Below are 19,437 nucleotides of genomic sequence, written 5' to 3'. Positions count from 1 at the left end.
CTGAGCCATCAACCCAGAGCCCGACTCGGGGCTCGAACTCACGGACCGCGAGATCGTGACCTGGCTGAAGTCGGACGCTTAACCGACTGCGCCACCCAGGCGCCCCTGAGAATCACTTCTTAAGGTTTTGCTACTGGAGGCGATTTCTCTGTTTCAGGGAGGTCATTGGCAACAGCTAGGTGGCAAGGTAAAAGGGAAATGAGGCTTCATCTTCAGCCCTAGCCCTAGCCTTCTGGGTTTTATCTTTAAAATGAATTCCGGTTTGTACTGTAGCTTACCACACAGATTGATTCTCTTTGCAGAAAAGGAGCCTGTGATCTTAGCTACGGTTCATTGATAGCCCTTTCCCTTCTGATGCTTAAATATCCTTTATGTCCACTTACTCTATTTCTGGGACAAATTCTAGCTTCACTTCTTTGCATACTTGAAAGCAAAAAGATTATTTTTCTGCAAAATAGAAAGTTACCCCACATTCAGAACATTTGGGCTCTTTTTTTTTTTTTTAAGTCCATTTATCTGAGAGAGAGACAGCAGAAGTGGGGAGGGGCAGAGAGGAAAGGAGACAGAGAATTGGAAACAGGCTCCCTGCTGCCAGGGGCTTGAACTCACAAAACCATGAGGTCATGACCTGGACCAAAATCAAGAGTCAGACGCTTAACCGACTGAGGCAGCCAGGCGCCCCTGGACTTTATTAAATTTTTAAAATTTTTTGGGGCGCCTGGGTGGCGCAGTCGGTTAAGCGTCCGACTTCAGCCAGGTCACGATCTCGCGGTCCGTGAGTTCGAGCCCCGCGTCGGGCTCTGGGCTGATGGCTCGGAGCCTGGAGCCTGTTTCCCATTCTGTGTCTCCCTCTCTCTCTGCCCCTCCCCCGTTCATGCTCTGTCTCTCTCTGTCCCAAAAATAAATAAAACGTTGAAAAAAAAATTTTTTTTTTAATTTTTTGAAAGTTCATTTCTTTATTTTGACAGAGAGGGAGAGCATGAGTGGGTGGGGCAGAGAGAGAGGGAGAAAGGATTTCAAGCAGGCTCCCCGCTGACACAGCACAGAGCCCGATGTGGGGCTCGAACTCACGAACTGTGAGAGTGTGACCTGAGCCAAAACCAAGAGTCGGACACTTAAGCGACTGGAGCCACTCAGGCGCCCCATCCCTGCGCTTTTTTTTTTTAATCATGATTGACATTTCCTTTGCCTTGTCGTTTGTGTTTTTAAATAAAATTGTATTCCTGAATTGTATGCAGCTATTTTGTATTTATCATTTTACGGAAAAGTTTTAAAAATACTTTCTCAGCATCTACTTTTATTTATGGCTGCTGGTGGCATGACCCTGGAACATTCAAGTCATCTGTCAGGAACCTCTTTGTTTCTTACGGCCTTTGCCACCATCAACTTTTTTCCCAGCCCAAGTTCACTTTGCGTTTTCCGTATATCTGAATGTTTTCAGAGGGGATCTTTGTTTTTCTTGATATGAGAAAGCTGTTTTTCCCCGTGTAAGGAGTGTCGTTTTCAGTGCCTAGTGGCAGCTGATTTTGCAATATTCTTCCTGAGTCAGGAAAAGAGGCTCAGCCCTAGGAGGTAATATGAAATGCAAAAACATATCTTATTCAGACACACGCCTCTTTCTGCACCAAATATTTGGAGTTGGTACTCAAGATGAAGTGAGTCCTCATGGCAGGTGTAGACCTTCTCCAAATAGCTAGTATAGAATTGTCTTACTATGGAAGTCACTAGAAGCTAAAAATGACAAACTGAATATATGAACCTTTTGCTTTTGTCTACCCCTCTTTGCTAGCTGCGGTTTCTGTTTCTCCAGGCAAGGGGTGATCTGTTAGAGAGAATACAGACTTCGTCGTCAGGCAGACCGAGGTTCGGTCACAGTCTGACAGTCATTAGCCATGTCACTTGTCTACACCTTAGTTTTCTCATTTAGCAAAGGAGGGGGCAGGATCCTGCTCAGGAAAGGAGCCTTCACAAATAGCGTTTTCCCTGAGGAAGCCACCATCATTCAGAGTCTTGCCTTAGCCGTGCAATGTCAGTAACCCAGAAAATCAGATCCCCGCAGAGTCCCAGCCTGAAGAGAAGATTCAGCCGCTGCCTTAGAGCCCCCGAGAGGAGATATGAACCAGAATGAGAATCTGTTTACAAAGACAAATGGATGTGTGTCTAGTTACTACTAGTCACTACCTCAGTCTGACAGACATATTCTCTCCCTGTAAAACCAGGGGCAGCTGATAATCAGAACACTGTTGGAGGGACGTGGATGTGTAGAATAAAGGTTGGAGGTTGCATTGTATGTTTTCAATGAGTAATGGCATTCAGCCCTGACAGTCCTCCGGAGCGATCATTCCCTCCGCTTTGTCTAAGTATTCTATGATACTTTTCAAAATGTCGAAAATGTAATTCTTTTTTTTTTGAGGGTTTTGGGGTTATTTTTAATTTTTTTTTATGTTTATTTTTGAGAGAGAGAGAGAGAGAGAGACAGAGGTGAGTGGGAGAGGGGCAAAGAGAGAGCGAGACAGAATCCAAAGCAAGCTCCAGGCTCTGAGCTGTCAGCACAGAGCCCGACATGGGGCTCGAACTCATGAACCACAAGATCATGACCTGAGCAGCAGTCGGCTTAACCAACTGAGCCACCCAGGCGTTTGGGGTTTTTGGTTTTTTTTTTTTTAAGTTTATTTATTTTGGAGAGAGAGAGAGAGAGCACACACGAGTGGGGGAGGGGCAGAGAGAGAGGAAGAGAGAATCCCAAGCAGGCTTCTCGCTGTCAGCTCAGATGTGGGGCTCAAACTCACAAAAGGTGAGATCATGACCTGAGCCACAACCAAGAGTCAGATGCTTAAATGATTGAGCCACCCGGGCACCCCATAAAAAACATAGTTCTTATAAAAATGATAGGCTCATCTCAAAAATGAATGTATTTTTTTTTTTTAACTCATTAATGATGAGTGGGACGACAAAGCTTTTTCAAAGGGGGATAGAGACACTTTCTGTATGTCTCAGTCAGTGTGGGAGGGTGAAGCAATAACGCTAGAATGAGATTTCCAAGTTAGGATGAAAGCCGCTCTGTGACTTATGGGGGGGAAAAGCAGAGCCTTTAAGGTTATCTTTTCATTTGCAACCCTACGTGGCAGAGCCCATTCTGCATCTTACTATTTTCCAGCAAGTTACCATCCGCCTTTGCAGAGTCTGAGCTCTGAGCCATAGAAATGTTAAGGCCAACAGACTGGCAGGCCTCCAGACTCAGATGACCCTCAGGCCTTCTCAGTGCTCCGATGTGCTTTATGTTATAGCTCCAACGTTAGTAGCTTCCCTTAAGTCTAACACTGGCCGGGGATCCTTCGTCTCTTCCTGATGTTTCTATGTCTCTCTGTCGTGATCAAGTATGTTCGTTTATAGGTTGTAAGATACTGTATTATCTATAGGATGTTCAGTTACGGATGGCGTAGCTCTCTGAGGGTCACTCTGTTCCCCTGATGTCCTGGTCCTTGGAGACAGGTCCCGCAGAACCTCTTCCTTCACCAGTGTTCTGTCCTCTTACTTGTCTGGCTATAGTAAGGATTACGCCGACAATGGTCTTGCCCGGGGCTTGTCTCTTTCTTTGCCTTAGACAGATAAGAGCTCTCGCCTTGTTCTGAGGAACTTTGTCGTAGTGTCCGACTTCCTGAATGACAGTGAGCCTGGCCCTGAATTCCCACAAGCCCAGAGGGTGAGCGGAAGGCCTTCCGGCTAGAGATGCGGGTGGCCCTTGAAGCGAGGAGGCCCACAGAGACTTAAGGAGACTGGAGGTCAGTAGGTTACAGAGGGAAATGGGAAGGTTCAGCAGCTGGAGAAGAGCCAGGCCAGGGCAGACCTGGGAGCCAGAAAGCAGAGGCAGGAGCAGAGGGAGCAGGTGCGGACCAGGCTGTCCTGAGAAAAACCCTGGAACAGAGACTCTGCCAGCTGACTAACTTAGTGGTGGCAGCAGCAAGGGAAGAGGCTGGTGGCAGTGTTGCTGGGTGAACCGGGGAGACCCTGTGCCCTGGGGCCTCGGCTCAGTTCATCCCAAAGATGTCGCTGAAGGTTCTTAGGCTCCTTATGGGAAAGAATTCAAGGATAGACACACAACATAGTGGACACACACAGCACAAGCAGGAACGTTTATTAAAGTGGAAGTATACTGGGGCACCTGGGTGGCTCAGTCGGTTGGGCGTCCGACTTCGGCTCAGGTCATGATCTCACGGTCCGAGAGTTCGAGTCCCGCGTCGGGCTCTGTGCTGACCGCTCAGAGCCTGGAGCCTGTTTCAGATTCTGTGTCTCCCTCTCTCTCTGACCCTCCCCCGTTCATGCTCGGTCTCTCTCTGTCTCAAAAATAAATAAACGTTAAAAAAAAATTTTTTTTAAGTGGAAGTATACTCTTGAGATGTGAGATTGGGCAAATGAGAGAGAGAGAGAGAGAGATGTGCACCCTGGGGTTTGGGTTTTCTGTCTTTTCTTGACAGTTGTCAACAAGGAGGTGGAACACTCATTACTTGGGGAGGAGATGCAGGATTTCGAGCCTCTTCTTCCTTACTTGGTCAGGGGTTTCCTGTCGTGACACCCGCCATCTTAGGCCTTTCTGGTTTGACCCAGTTTCCTGCCAGGACAGGATAGCTGGGCAGGCCTCTCTCATTGCCGGCCTCCAGGCATCCTGTTAGAACCGAATTGACTGCCTACCCTGACAACAGAGCCCATGACAACAGGTGACCAAGGTGCCCATGGCTTGGTCTGATCTCCCAGAGAATTTGGAGACTGATCTGGCTCTTTTCTCTTTGATGTGGCATGAAGTGATGGAGGTGAAGTTGCTCTGACATGAACTGGGAAAGCAGCACATAAATCCATCTCAGATCTTAAAAACTGTGATGCTCTCCTTGGTTAGGACTCCCTTCTCCAAGGGCCAAGTCAGCCCTGACGTGCTCATACTTAGAGCCAAAATCCAAGCTACGGAATCTCTTGTTGTCGAGCCCCTACTTCCCAAGCCTGTGGTGCCACACACTTGCCAGGAAGCAGCAGGAGGCAGTGTTTGAAGCAGCTGTCCCTTTCTCTCCCCTGCCAAGGAGGATCCCCAGACGGGGCAGCAGCTGTCTTTCCTGACCCAGTTTGTCTTGAAGCCCAGTCTGAGTGGCATAAACTGAAGTCGCTTCCTCCTGGGCTGGAAGAATGCAGTCGGGAGGCCATACGTTTGTTTCTTCCAGCCTCACAAGTAGTCATAAGATTATCCTCCAAGCCAGCATTACTTGAATTATCGGGTTTAAAGGCAGAGAGCTACCTCAGTAGTGTCCGCAAGAATAAACCCAAGTGCCTGGTGATTTATGGGCAAAGGAGTACAATCTCTGTGAAGTAGGTGTCGATTTGGCCCTTAAGGCCATCAGGCAAGGGGCTGAATGATAGGAAGCCTGCCAGGGCTTCAGAAGTGCTGCTGGGATAACTGTCACTTGCCGTGACTTGCTCAAGATAGCAGACACAATGGCCCTTAAAACCCAAGTGGGGAGAATTGCCTCTGCCCGCTTAAAGACTTCCACATGTGTCAAAACCGAAACCAGAAACAGTAGGTTTCTAATCTTTGCCTTGAGGACATTGTTCAGACATGTGAATAGACTTGCTTAGAAATAAAAAACAAGGCCCAAGTTGAATCGTGGTGAACGCTTCTGCCTCCTGTTAAAGCTTCTGTTCTCGGGAGGGTCAGAAGCAATCGCAGCGTGTGCGGACGAATAGTTAAGATTGAACTGAGCTTTGTAAAACCACGTTCTGGCCCAGAGTTATGTTTCAAGAGGCTCATTGGCCCTTTTAGGACAGAAAAGTGTAGCCTGGTGCTCATAGTCCAGGTTCCCCGGCTGCATCCTGGGGGTCAGCACCGAATAGAGACCCCACAAGAAAACTTCGTTCCCAGGAGCCAGAGGGGAACATGAAGAGCGCAAGGAGCAGAAGTTCAGGCAGATGTTCATGGAAAGCCACGGAGGGGCTCTGATGAAAAGAAATACAGCAGAATGATAAATTATTCATCTTTCGCTTGTTGGGCGGTTGGAAATGGATAAAGGCTGCCTGACCAGCTAGGAGATTATATGTCCGGGAGGGGGGGTGGGAATCATGATTTAGTGGAAGGAACACGGCAAATGAGGTCAGATATTCAAGTACTGAATCCCAGAGCTTATGCATTGTAACTGGACAAGTACGTCCATCAACTTCTTGAAGATCAGTGTTCTCATTAGCAGGAAGGGAATAATCCTGCTACACAAGATTGCTAGGCGTTCAAAAGCAATCGTATGTAAGAAAGTGCCTGCATAAGGACTTCATCTGTGGCAAAATTAAAAAAAAAAAAGGGTGGGGGGACTGAAACCTTGGAATCCTTAGAATTCCTTTTGGACGGGAAATAAATCAGAAGTAACCACCACCAGTCTCCATGCCAGCAGGAGGGAGGCAGCTACGTGGCACAAATCTTCTCCTTTGTGTCACTTCAAAATAATTTCATTTTTGTTATGGGCCATCTCCAGGAGAACCATAGAGTTAGCTCTGAAAATCCCTTTTCCTCTAAACTTAGGAAATCCTTCTAGCGAAACAGATTAGTTTCAACTTTTTTCTTTTCAGATTAGTTTCAATTTTAAACCATTGGTTTGCCTCTTATCTTGAAGAGTTTTCCATCAAAGTCTGAGGCTCAGAAAAACCAAGCCTCTTGGCCAACAACTCTGACCTTAAAGTTAATGAGCTAATCTGTTAACCTGCTCCGGTTGACATCCAACTCGAATATTTTGGTTAATGTATTACTCCTGACTGGTGTTGGCATTGTTTGGTGCCCCTCCCGGGTTCTGGCTATGGAGCTGACATCCAAGAATCACAGGCCAACTGAGCAATGAAGAACTTCACTGTTATTCTAGGCCACACCAAATGCTGCCCCCAACGCAAGAATACTGGTCCCTGTGTTGGAAAACATGCCTTAGATCTAAGACAGAAGTGGGCTTCTCCATGTCCATTGCATGTATAGGCTTTGCAACCCTCACATCCGGGTGCACCTCAAGAGTGTGGCTGGGCCTGCAGAGCAGATGCCCCACTACCCATCCAGCAAGAAGCACAGGGTCTCCAGGACCCTCACCCACACCTAGCTATAAGTGGAGCAGAAAGAACTAGGATGCACTGCCCTCCAGGAGTCGTGGGGACGTCCCTCCCTAGGAGCACTACTTGTCACATGGTGGGAACATGACTAGAAACAAAGGGGCAAAAGGATACAAAATCCCACACACAAGGCACAAAGCCAAAGAGAGGCACAGAAGCAGGAACCTTGAATAAAGAGAATCATCTACTAAGAAGCAGGGCCCAAAGAATGGCAGACTATCACCAGTCCTATTAGCTATTTGCTTTCTCCTCCTGATTCTCATCCACGTCCTCCTCCTCCTCCTCCTTGTCTTTGGCCTTCTGACCCCATTCCCCCTCTTCCTTCCTCTGATAAAGGAGCATGAGGATGGGAGGAAAGGAGCTAGAATATAAAAATGTTTCCTCCAGTCAAGTCACCTTGGAGAAGTGGCTGATTCCAGATTGGGAACAGGAAATATTCATGATGAGTCATGATATCTTGGAGCCAGAAAACAAAGAAGTTACCAAAACAAATGGGTCATGTCAAAAGGACATCGAAGTCAACATGAAAGAGTCCCCTTAGCCAAAGATGAGAGCTTTTGAGCACCCAAAAGAGTAATGATGAAATTAATTGAAATCCATTCATCTATATATAAACCCAGAGGTTCGCAGGGATACTTTACTTAACAGAAGTCATCCCCCCACCAAAAAAAAAAAAAACAAAAAAAAACAAAAAAAAAAAAACCTTTTTGGGACACCATTGGAAGTGTTTAGTGTACCAATTCCCTACACTAAAAATGAAAGCATTAGAATTCATTCAGCCTTTCTGGTACGAGCTGCACTTCAGGGTAACCAAACAGCACTAACTGATGAAAGGAGACTTCTTTACCAAAGAATTCTAGCTGGAGCACCTGAGTAGCTCAGTCAGCTAAGCGTCTGACTTTCGGTTCAGGTCGTGATCTCATGAGTTCGAGCCCGCGTGGGACCATCTGCTGTCAGCACAGAGCCTGCTTCAGGTCCTCTCTCTCTCTCTCTCTCTCTCTCTCTCTCTCTCCCTCCCTCTCTCCCCCTCCCCTGCTCATGCTCACTCTCTTTCTCTCTCTCAAAAAAAAAAAAAAAGAAAAAATTCTAGCTAACAAATATGGAAGCTATTATAGGATTAGAAAAAGAGCATCACTCTGAAGCCCCTAATGAAGTTAATTGATTCAGACAGTGGTCACCATCAGTCAAAATTTACATTTAGAAGAGAGGTTGTTGGGAAGCCTTACAGTGGAGGAATGAAGCTGTCCCCACCTGGACACGCGCCCCCCCCCCCCGAAAGTGGGACGAGTAGACATTGAATGACGTGACGTCATAGGAAGCACACCCTTCCCCACAAAGCTGACCCTGACTGCAATCAAGGATCCCGAGGTAACTTCCATTTACAGGGAAATGGGCTCTAGAAGAGTGCACTGCGGGACAAAAGGCGCTGTTCCCACAGTAAGGGAGCAGCAGGGGGCATGTTCCAGATGAGAGGAGGCATAAGACACCTTACATTCCGGTGTAGACCTTGTTGGGATCCTGATTTGAACAAACCGACTCTAAAAACCACTTTTGAGACAATCAGGGAAATTTTGTCACAGACTAGGTATTGGAGTGTGTCAAGGAATAGGGGTTAGTTTGTGAATGAATTAATGACCTTGAGGTTATGTAAAAAGAATGATCATGCCCCTCCCCACCCCCCCCCTCCAAGATTCATCCTGAGGTATGTAGGAGGGAAATGACTTAAGGATTGGCATTCACCTTAAAATAATCCCCCAAAGAAGGAAAAAGAAGGGTGGATGAAGCAAGTGTGGCCTGCTCTGAAGGGTTGTAGGATCCGAGTGATGAGTCTATGAGGATTCATTGTTCTAGCCTCTCTACTCTTGAATCTGAAACTTTTTGTTAAAAAATAGCTTTCTCCTAACTCAACTTATGGTGGTAATGATTTTCCAATATATGTATGCGAAGTCCCTTAACTTATACAGAGCTGGATGTCAATTATATCTCCACAAAACTGGGAATTAAAAAAAAAATTTTAATACCTCTCTCCGATAACTCCCCTCCCCACCTTAGGAAAGGGGCAGACCTCACCTGAACTATGGCCTGAGGCCAAATCATAATTATAGAGGGGCCTAGGGGCCCTGGGTGGCTCGGTCGGTGAACCACCCTGCTTTTGGTTTCAGCTCAGGTCATGATCTCACGGTTTCATGTGAGTTCGAACTCATGTGAGTTCGAGCCCCACATCTGGCTCCGCGCTGACATTGCAGAGCCTGCTTGGGATTCTCCCTCTCCCTCTCTTTTTCTGCCCCTCTTCTGTTCACTTTCTCTCTTTCTCAAAATAAATAAACTGTAAATTTAAAAAAAAATTATAGAGAGGCCTAAAAATTCTTCTTTGTAATGGGTATTCATTAAACAACCACACGCTAGCTAAGGAGATAGTGTGCCTTGAAAAGATCTCAGCTTCGCAGTCAGAACCTCTTGGGTTTGAACCACTTCTCTGTTGCTCGCTACTAACTCTCTGAGCTTGAATTCAATTCCCCGTCTGTATGGTCTACTCCACAGACATGGTAGTCAGTAACATCCTGTTTGCTTTTCAGTCTGCTCATTCAAGGCTCAGGCTTCATCTCTTATTAGCAAGAAGTCTGGTATTTCCTGCTGGAGGACGCTCCATCCTACCTCCCTGCCCTGCCCAAGAATGGGGGAGGCGGGGGGCTTCCTTAGCCCTTAGGGCAGGCCTGGCTTCAACGTCAGAGGTTGTCTCACCTCTCACGTCCACACGGTGTCGCCATTGAGCTTCATCCTGCCCTGGCCCCAGCCACCTAGCCACCCAGCCACCCTGCAGCTGCAGCTTTGAGAATTCTCAGCAGAGCCCTGGGGCGGGAGAGGGAGTGGGGAGCACGGCTTGAATTAAATGCCTCTTAGTTCATGCGCACAGCACCTCTTGGCCAGTTTTGACTGGCTTCCATAGTCAACCACTCGGTATGTCAGAACCAGACCTTTCATTTATTTGACAAAACACTAACCCTACTATGTGGCAGACACCGTATTAGGGGTTTGGGATATGTCAGTGAACAAAAAACAGATTCTTTCCCCACTCAGTGAGCTTGATGGGTGTGGGGGAGGGTGAATCTTCTATATTCTCTCCAAGGCCACCTGAGCCCGGGTCACCAACGAAGACTTCTCCTCACCTCCTAATGAGTTTTGGTCTGGAGGGAACTTTCTCACTCGTGTAGAGACCTACTGCTCCCTGTGCATCATCAGGGTGCACGTCAGATGGGGGCTGGATTTTACTAAGCTACGCACACGCATGTAGTCACACGTATACACACACACACACACACACCTTCCATAGTGAAGTAAGTCTTTCTACTTTTATACCTGTACAACTAACTGAGTGCCATGAAAGTGATCCTTCCTTGGGAGTCAAGTCATTTCAGATTTTAAAACTTCACATACACTACCTCATTTAAAACTAAGACTCTTGGGGCATCTGGGTGGCTCAGTCGGTTGAGCATCCAACTCTTGATTTTGGCTCAGGTCTTAATCCCAGGGTCATGGGATTGAGCCCTGCGTCGGGCTCCATGCTGAACGTGGACCCTGCTTGGGACTCTCTCTCTCTCTCAGTCCCTCTGCCACTCTCACTCTCTCTCTAAAAAATTTAAAGATAAGTAAATAAATAAAAAACCTGAGACCCTTACCCATCTCTAAGGATTGTTACGAGGATTAAATCAGATATCTTCACTGGTGATAAACTCAAGAAGGCTATGTTTTGCTCACTGCTGTATCTTTTTATTTTTTAAGTGCTATGTCCTTAGTCCTTAAAACAGTGCCTGGCACATAGTAGGGTGCATGCACACGCACACACACACACACACATACACATACATTCACATGCACACAATGATAGAATGAGCCTGCAAAGGCTATCATTCCATTAAACTTTAGTTCCCTCGATTCTTTTCCAAACATGTGATAGCCCCTCTTGTGTGTGGAGTACCACGTGGAGCAATTCTAATGTGCACAGGAATCACCAGGGATCTGCAGGTGCCAGTTCGCTGGGGCTGAGATTCTGCATTTGGAACATGCTCCCGAGAGGTGTGGATGCTTCCGTTCTGGAACTCACTTCAAAGCGCATTTTTTTTTCTCTCTCTCTTAAAGCAAAGTTGCAACAAAATCCTTCCAGTGTACTTGTAGGAAAGAGCCAGGTAGGGGTAGAATGTTTATATATCTTAATTCATAGGATCTAGGTAAGATGCCATCTATTATGAAACTCACCTGATTTCAGAGAGTTAAATATATATATATATATATGCCTATCTTAGAACCTATGAAATAAGGCATAAGTGTGCGGTGTCTGGAATCAGACAGGGCCCTGCTATTCATTACCTTTGTGACCTTGGGAGAATTACTTAACCTCTATAAAACTGAATTTCCTCACCTCTGATATGGCAATAACCATGAGGGCTGTCTGGTGAATAGTACTGACTCAGCCAGCTTGATATTTTAGCGCTCTGCCCAGTGAAGTAAAAAAAACCACAAACACCACTATTTGTAGTTCTTTCAATATTCTCGACTTCTCTGAAATACATTAAGTGGGTATAAAAAATAGACCTGTGTCGTCTTTACTTTTTGCCCTGTACAGCTCTGAATTTTCTACTGTTTTACAGACACATATTCATGTATTACTTGCATGAAAACAAAAGACAAGAAAACATTTTTTAAAAATAATTAGCCTAAGACAGAAAGCCCAGATCATTGCTTGAAGAGTGCATCAGTTTGTATGGAGGGCATCGGGCAAATCTTAGCGGTATCAGTGGCCAGCTTAAAACATTAGGTGAGCACAAAGTGCTCAGTATGTCCCCTGGCAGGGTCCGGGACAGCATATGCTCAGTAAATGTTACGCATAAATGTGCTTGCCTCTGGAAGGCAGCCTCCTCTCTCGTTCACCGCTGTTTCCCAGCACCCAGCACCATGTTTAGAACATCAGAGAGACTCAGTACACATTTGGTGAAATGTATGAATGACTGGATGAATGTATGAACCTCAGAGTAACTCTTGCAGGTGGTCAGATGGGAGGCATGAGGATCGTGGGAAGCTTGAACCGACAGGTGGCTGCAGGTGCAGAGGGAACCAGTGAGGCCCCTAGCTGAGAAGGGGCAGTGCCTGGAGTTGCTAAAACCAAAGCCTGGTTGCTCTTCAGGCCGGACCCCAGAATGTGTCAGTTACAAGAAAACTTTCAGGTCTTTTAACTCATTTTTGCTCTCAGTATGGACGTTCTGATTGGGATACCATACCATTGGCGTCCATGGCGCTTGCTCAAAGGAAAATGATATACTGAGCGCTTACCTGGCACAGCATCGGGCTCGGTGGGCAGGAAGGAAAGGCCTTTGGCTTGGTCCTGATATCCAGCAGCTGCAAAGGGCTGCTACTGGCTGCCCCCAACACCCGGGTGCTGCTCCAGGAAAATAGAGAAGCCAGCCTGCCCTGGGAAAATGCTCACCTAGACCCATCCGAGGACTGTGATTAACAACAATGACAACAAAAAGACCAGGACTCTCCAGTAGTTCCCTTCTCCTTCCTTTTCTGAGTTCTGAGTGGGACTTTACAGATTCCAAGGATGTTCTTGGAGAAGGGGAAAGCAGCAGGGGGATGGGGAGCTGCCTAATGTATTACAAATCTATGATGCTACTGAGTAAATTTGTTTGACAGATTGTCAGACAATTGTGGCACGAAAAGTTTCACAAACAAAAGTGTCCAGGGGCGCCTGGGTGGCTTGGTCGGTTAAGCGTCCGACTTCGGCTCAGGTCATGATCTCACGCTCCGTGAGTTCGAGCCCCTTGTCGGGCTCTGTGCTGACAGCTCAGAGCCTGGAGCCTGTTTCAGATTCTGTCTCCCTCTCTCTCTGCCCCTCCCCTGTTCATGCTCTGTCTCTCTCTGTCTCAAAAATAAATAAACGTTAAAAAAAAATTTTTTAAAAACAAAAGTCTCCAGCCAAGCTAAATGTCCCCTTCACATTTTCTCACTTTGCAGGTAACCTTGTACAAGAGCTCCGATGTGGAAGATTTTGGGTTCAGCGTAGCAGATGGCTTGCTGGAGAAAGGAGTATATGTCAAAAACATTCGCCCAGCTGGGCCAGGAGACCTTGGTGGCTTAAAACCCTATGACCGACTCTTACAGGTAAGACCTCAGGTGAAATTCTAATTTAACTTTCCAAAGTCTTACCTGACCGATGCCTACCCATCTTTCTTTGCCTCAACACTAGATCAGGGCCCCTCCTATATGGGATAAAAACCTTTCCCTTTGGTAAAATTTACCAGTCATTGAAATTGGTTCCCTGTGTATATTCCCCAGCAGCTTAGCAACAGCTTGAGAACGGAGCTGGTACATTACTCTCCCATCTCCCGGTATACAATACACGATATCTCAGCATCTCACACAATTATCTGAAAGCAAGAAGCCAAACCTTGTTTACCGAGTGGAATACCATCATGGTCATGTATAGTTTCAGTGAGCTAAGCAAATCCCTGACTTGTACACTTGTTAGGAATAGCATTTTGTAGGAAGAAGAGAGGGTTGACATCAGTCTTGAAAGTGTACCTAACTGGAATGAGTCTGGCACCAAAGAGCTGACTTTCAAAGCATGAGGCTATACTGATCGGTTGGCCTTCAGACACGCGTTCACCAGAGCAAGTTGTCGTTGATCAATTACGGTTTTAAAACCAGTTCTGGCGATCGTCTTTACCATAGCAATGGAACAATTAGTCTTATGCTGGCAGGATGGGACACTTTTATTTTCCACAGATACTCTAATATTTGTTGAAAGAACAACTGTGGTTACTTAACTTCTATGTGGCTCTTCCTAATCTATAAATTGGGGCTGCACTGTACCTGCTTTCATGGAAGTTGAGGCTACAAAGGTAGACTGGGTTCAGACTGTGAAGGGCCTTGAACGCCACGGTAAATCTCTTGGACTTTGCTCTCAAGCATATTAATTTCTTAAGCAGAAAAGTGACATAATTTGTTAATTTAGAAAGACCATAGAATAATACCATACGTGGATTGGTGTAGAATGGGGAAGGGGAAGACCACAGGGAGGGAGACGAGGTAGGTGTGGGTAAGATACCTCTATCTGACCTGAGACCTTAATGCCTTCAGTACTTCCGGGTAGAGCAGTCTGGGAGGCAACTGGCAGTTTGGACTTGTTGCTCCGAAGAGACGTCAGAGCCAGATTTAGGAGATTAGGTTACTGAAGGCATGGGTTTGGATGAAGTGACCTCTGGTGGGCTTATAGTAAGAAAGAGAACAGAATCAAGGAGAGAATCCTAAGAAAAACGAATGTAAAGGACAGGAAGAAATAAAGGTAGGCGAGAACTGAAATCAAGTTAAAATGGATCCAAACAAACTGATGTCACAGAGAGCCAAGGAAGGAGAGTTTTAGGGATGTGTGGCTGTCAGGCACAGCCAGTGCTAAAGGCCAAAGCAGATGAGACCAGGAAACACCGTATCTGTATTAGACAGTTGGGGTCATTTGTACACTGTGTCGGGTTCCAGATGTGGCAAGATTGAGAATGGAAAGTCAAAGAGTGGAAGCAGGCACGTAGATGGTTTAGAAACCCTTGCCGGTGAAGAACAAGGAGAAATAAAAGAAGATGAGTACATGCAAAAGCTGAGGAGGGGATGGGCTCACTTCTGAGAGGTAGTTCAACATCACGGCCAAGAGCACAGCTCTGGGGTCAGCCAGACTGCCTGGGATCACATCCTATCTGGACCGCTTACCAAGTGCTGATCTAAGGCAAATCTCTGAACCACTCTGTGCCTCAGCTACCTCATCTGGAAATTATAGGGACAATGTTGGGCACTAGGACCACATGCCACGTGCGAGGCAATCTGCTCAGCGTGGGGATGTTGGGACGTGTCCCTGTTCCAAGCTCTCAAGGGCCTTACAATTTAATAGCAACGAATAAGTCAGCCAATGACCACCTTCTAGGGTGGTCAGAGAAAGGATAGACCTCTCTGCGTAGAGGGCTCACTTAAGCATCAGCAGACACCTGTTAACATGGCAAGTGTTACTCTGGGTTTTGAGAATTATCTCAGACTATGACAATAATTCAGAGTGGCCCTTCTTGATTTTTCAGGTTAATCACGTCCGAACGAGAGACTTTGACTGCTGCCTTGTTGTGCCCCTCATAGCAGAATCTGGTAATAAGCTGGACTTGGTTATTAGTAGAAACCCACTGGCCTCACAGAAGTCTATAGAACAGACTCTACCAGGAGGAGAATGGAGTGAACAGAACAGCGCTTTTTTCCAACAGCCTAGTCATGGTAGTAATTTGGAGATACGAGAACCCACTAACACATTATAGCAACGCTTTTTATAAAGCAGGACAAAAGACAATATCTACATGGTGCTAAAATATCGCTTTCAGATTTCTGTGGCATTTAAAGCACAGATAATCACGTGGCATTAACCGCAAGCACAGGGGTCTTTTAAATCTCTCTCATGGCTCATGTTCACTTCCCCTTTCAAGCTGAAGAGGTTTCTTCCTTGGTGACCACTATGGTATATGGCAGCCAATTCCCTGCCAAGCCCAATGGTAGAGAAAAAGAAAAGTAGACGGGCTACCCCTCCCCCCAGTTAACATCAGAGGAAATTTTTTTACAAGGTCATCTTCCAATCACTTTTTAAAAAGAGAAATGTCTGTTTGAAACTGTTCTCTATGACAATTTCCTTAATTCACTTTGAAATCAGTTTTCTTACCGTGAAGTCGTTAATGTTAAGAACTTGACCAAGTCGTTCCACAAAGCTGGCTCTCCTAGGGGAACTCGAGTTTGAGATGTGGCCGGGGACTGCTGCCATGGGAGGGGTACAGGTGTAACATTAAAGTTCTCTTAAAACGTTTCAGCGATGATGCACGTAGGAGACCATAATAGGTGGTGGTAAATGTTTTGCCCCCAATATAGGAATGATCTTAACTAAGATGTATGCTACTCCCTATGCAACAAACTAACAAACAGGATATGTCTTGTGACCTGTTTTTTTGTTTTTGTTTTTCTTTTTTTTTAAGGACACATTTTTAATAGCTGCAAATCTCTGATAATGAATTAGAGTGCTTAGGAACACTGAGAATGAGTTATCTTATTTTTAAAATTCAGGACTAAGAACTTAAGAGAGAATGAAGAGTCTATTAAAATGAGGTTTATCTTAATGATAGGCAAATCAAACTCATCTTGCTTGACATGTTTGGAAAACTGTTTATAGAGGGGTGTACAGGACACGTACTTTAAAATGACACTGGACTATCTTTTGTTCTGAGCCATGCCACTTCTCGAAATTGTAAATACATCTTTCACAAAATGCATTGCCAATTACTACCATCCCTCAAAGCAATAAATTGTGACAGTTGCTTTTAATGTTTGTCAGCAACTGTTCTCATTTGTTCAGATATTTTGAATAGTTACACTAATAACTGTTATTTGGTGAATATTGAAAAAAAGATAGATCTGTATATGGATTGTAGAATCTCCATATTGAAATGATTATTTTGCAAACATCTTCATTTTGGTCAGTAATTCAAACGACTGCTTAGGTAAAGCATTTGAACACTGTGTCCTTTGTTTAAGGAAAAAGTTCACCTTTCTTTTTGTGCAAAGAAATATATTATTTCGATCATATGTCACAACCCGCCAGGGCAAGAAAGTATAAAGCAGAATCATGTTAAGAAAAAAAAAGAAAAAAAAAGATCATGAGTCACTTAAATATGTATTTTTATTTGTAACAAACAAGTATTAAGCTGTAAAGTATTTTTGTACAAATTTAATACTTTAATAGCATGGTATTTATCGTCTATGTATGGTTTTGGGGACTTCAAAATTGTTGCAAATATTTGTATGGAAAAAAAAAACCCTCTACCAAATGGAATAAAAAGTGATTTTGAAAAGCCAAAATTATGACACAGTTTTTTGGTGCTTTGAATATATTTTATTCTGGATGACCCATATACAATGCTTATTGCTGTAGAATTTTCTTTTTTTTAATGTTTATTTATCTTAGAGAGAGAGAGAGAGAGAGAGAGAGATTGAGATGGAGTGTGAGTGGGAGAGGGGCAGAGAGAGAGGGAGACACAAAATCTGAAGCAGGCTCCAGGCTCTGAGCTGTCAGCATGGAGCCCAACGTGGGGCTCAAACTCACGGAGTATGAGATCATTACCTGAGCCAAAGTCAGACACTCAACCAACTGAGCCACCTAGGCACCCCTAGAATTTTCTAAAGGGGAAAGGTTTTGCCTTAAGCTTGAAAAGCAGCATTGGAAGAATGGGAAGAATATGAGTTTTAAAATCAGATCTGGGTTTGAATTCTAGCTCTGGTACTCACTGGTGGTACAAAATTTAGTTACTGTGAGTCAGTTTCCCTACCTGTGATACTGAAGGTCATAACTGTACTCCAGGACCATTGTAAGGACAAGATGTAAAACATACAAGGTTTAAGTCCTAAAACAGCCTGCAGACAGAAATACCCCAGACTAATTATACAATTATTTTAGGTGACAAAGACAGATTTTAACTCAACAATCATAATAACATCTGCCCTCAGAGAACAGTACATGTGTTCATGAAATACATTTATTATATATACTAAGATGTACCAATTTTAATGCATGCTATGCTACTTAAAACTTACACTTATAGTCCCAACATTTTCATTTTTGCAGACTGTCTTGCAGGCCTTGTAAATTCACAGGAACAAGGTAAGGATGTCCATTCTCACCATTTGTATCTAACAATGTATTAAAGGCTCTAGCCAGAGCATTAAGACAAGAAAATGAAATAAAAGGCATCCAGATTGGAAAGAAAGAAAACGATCTCTATTTGCAGATGATATAATCTCATATATAGAAAATCCTCACTAAGGAATCCACTAAAAACCTATTAAAACTAATAAATGAAGTTAGCAAGGTTGCAAGATACAAGATCAGTTGTATTTCTAAACAGTAGCAATAAACAACATCAACATCATGGGAAAATTTTTTTTTTGCAAACAGTAGTTCTAAGAAGGGACTTGCATATCAAATGTATAAAGAACTCACACCTCAATAAAAAGAAAAATAACAATTTATAAATGGGTAGGGGCACCCGGGTGGTTTAGTCGGTTAAGTGTCTGACTTTGGCTCAGGCCATGGTCTCACGGTTCGTTGAGCTCAAGCCCCGCAGCAGGCTGTCTGCTGTGAGCACAGAGCCTGCTTCGATTCCTCTGTCCCTCTCTCTCTCCCTGCCCCTCCCTCATGTGTGCTCTCTCTCTCTATCTCTCAAAAATAATAAAATGAAATAAAATAACTTTATTTTAAAAAATGGGTAAAAGATCTGAATAGACATTTCTCTGAAGAGGTCATACAAATGACCAATAAGCACATGAGAAGATAATTAACATCATTCGCCGTAAGGGAAATGCAAATGAAAACCACACTTCACACCTACTAAAATGGCTATAATCAGTAAGTCAGATAATAGCAAGTACTAGAACGTAGAGAAACGGGAACCCTCACACACTCCCAAGTATAAATACAAAATGGTACAGCTGCTTTAGAAAATAAGCTGGCAGTTCCTCAAATGGCTAAATAGAGTTAGCATAGGACCCAACAATTCCATGCCTAGAAATATAATGAAAAGAAATCAGGGACACCTGGGTGGCTCAGTCAGCTAAGCCTCCAACGCTTGATTTCAGCTTGGGTCATAATCTCACGGTTTGTGAGATCAAGCCTCAAGTCGGGTTCCTGGGCTGAGAGCACAGAGCCTGCTTGGGATTCTCTCTCCCTCTCTCTCTGCCCCTCCCCCCGCCCAAAATAAGTAAAAAGAAACTTAAAAAAAAAAAGAAATTAAAATCCATGTCCACAGAAAGCTTGTACGCCAACACATTCTATAATAGCCAAAAAGAGGAAACAACGCAAATGTCCATCAACTGATGAACCGAGAAATTCAATGTGCTATACCCGTACGACAGAATAGTATTTGGTAATAAAAGGAGATAGAGGCCTTTTGTCTCACTGCACTACTGGGAGCAAGATAGGTCACCTGCAGCTCTACTGGAACCACCCGCAAAAATTCAGCCAGGGTTCCTGGCTTTGTCTCATCGGCTCAAACCAACACGGTGTGATCCAGAAATACAGCCTCCATATATGCTGCCATATTTTCCATCAATACACCAAGGATATGAGGCTTCATCTGGTTAGACTGAGTGATTCCCCTTGAATGGACTATCCAAGACATCCACCCAATAAAAGGAACAATGCTAGCTCTTGGTACATACTTATTAATCTTTCATAAAAAGACAGATATGAGAGGCGCC

At 44.7% G+C, this 19,437-nt stretch overlaps 1 protein-coding gene across 8 annotated transcripts in view; it reads left to right on the top strand.

The window, feature by feature from the left end:
- Positions 1 to 17,030, top strand: part of GRIP1 (glutamate receptor interacting protein 1) — a 687,701-nt gene extending 670,671 nt beyond the window's left edge. For all 8 annotated transcript variants that reach the window (XM_047866742.1, XM_047866738.1, XM_047866739.1 and 5 more), the window contains 2 exons: positions 13,129 to 13,275; positions 15,234 to 17,030. In XM_047866742.1, the coding sequence (XP_047722698.1) occupies positions 13,129 to 13,275; positions 15,234 to 15,461 (375 nt within the window). In that variant the 3' untranslated portion in view covers positions 15,462 to 17,030. The remainder of the gene's footprint in view (positions 1 to 13,128; positions 13,276 to 15,233) is intronic.
- Positions 17,031 to 19,437: the final 2,407 nt, after the last annotated feature.

Source organism: Prionailurus viverrinus, chromosome B4 (genome assembly GCF_022837055.1).
Source record: "Prionailurus viverrinus isolate Anna chromosome B4, UM_Priviv_1.0, whole genome shotgun sequence".
Lineage (NCBI taxonomy): Eukaryota > Metazoa > Chordata > Mammalia > Carnivora > Felidae > Prionailurus > Prionailurus viverrinus.
Note: the sequence above shows the minus strand (reverse complement) of the source record. Positions and strands in the feature narration are given on the sequence as shown.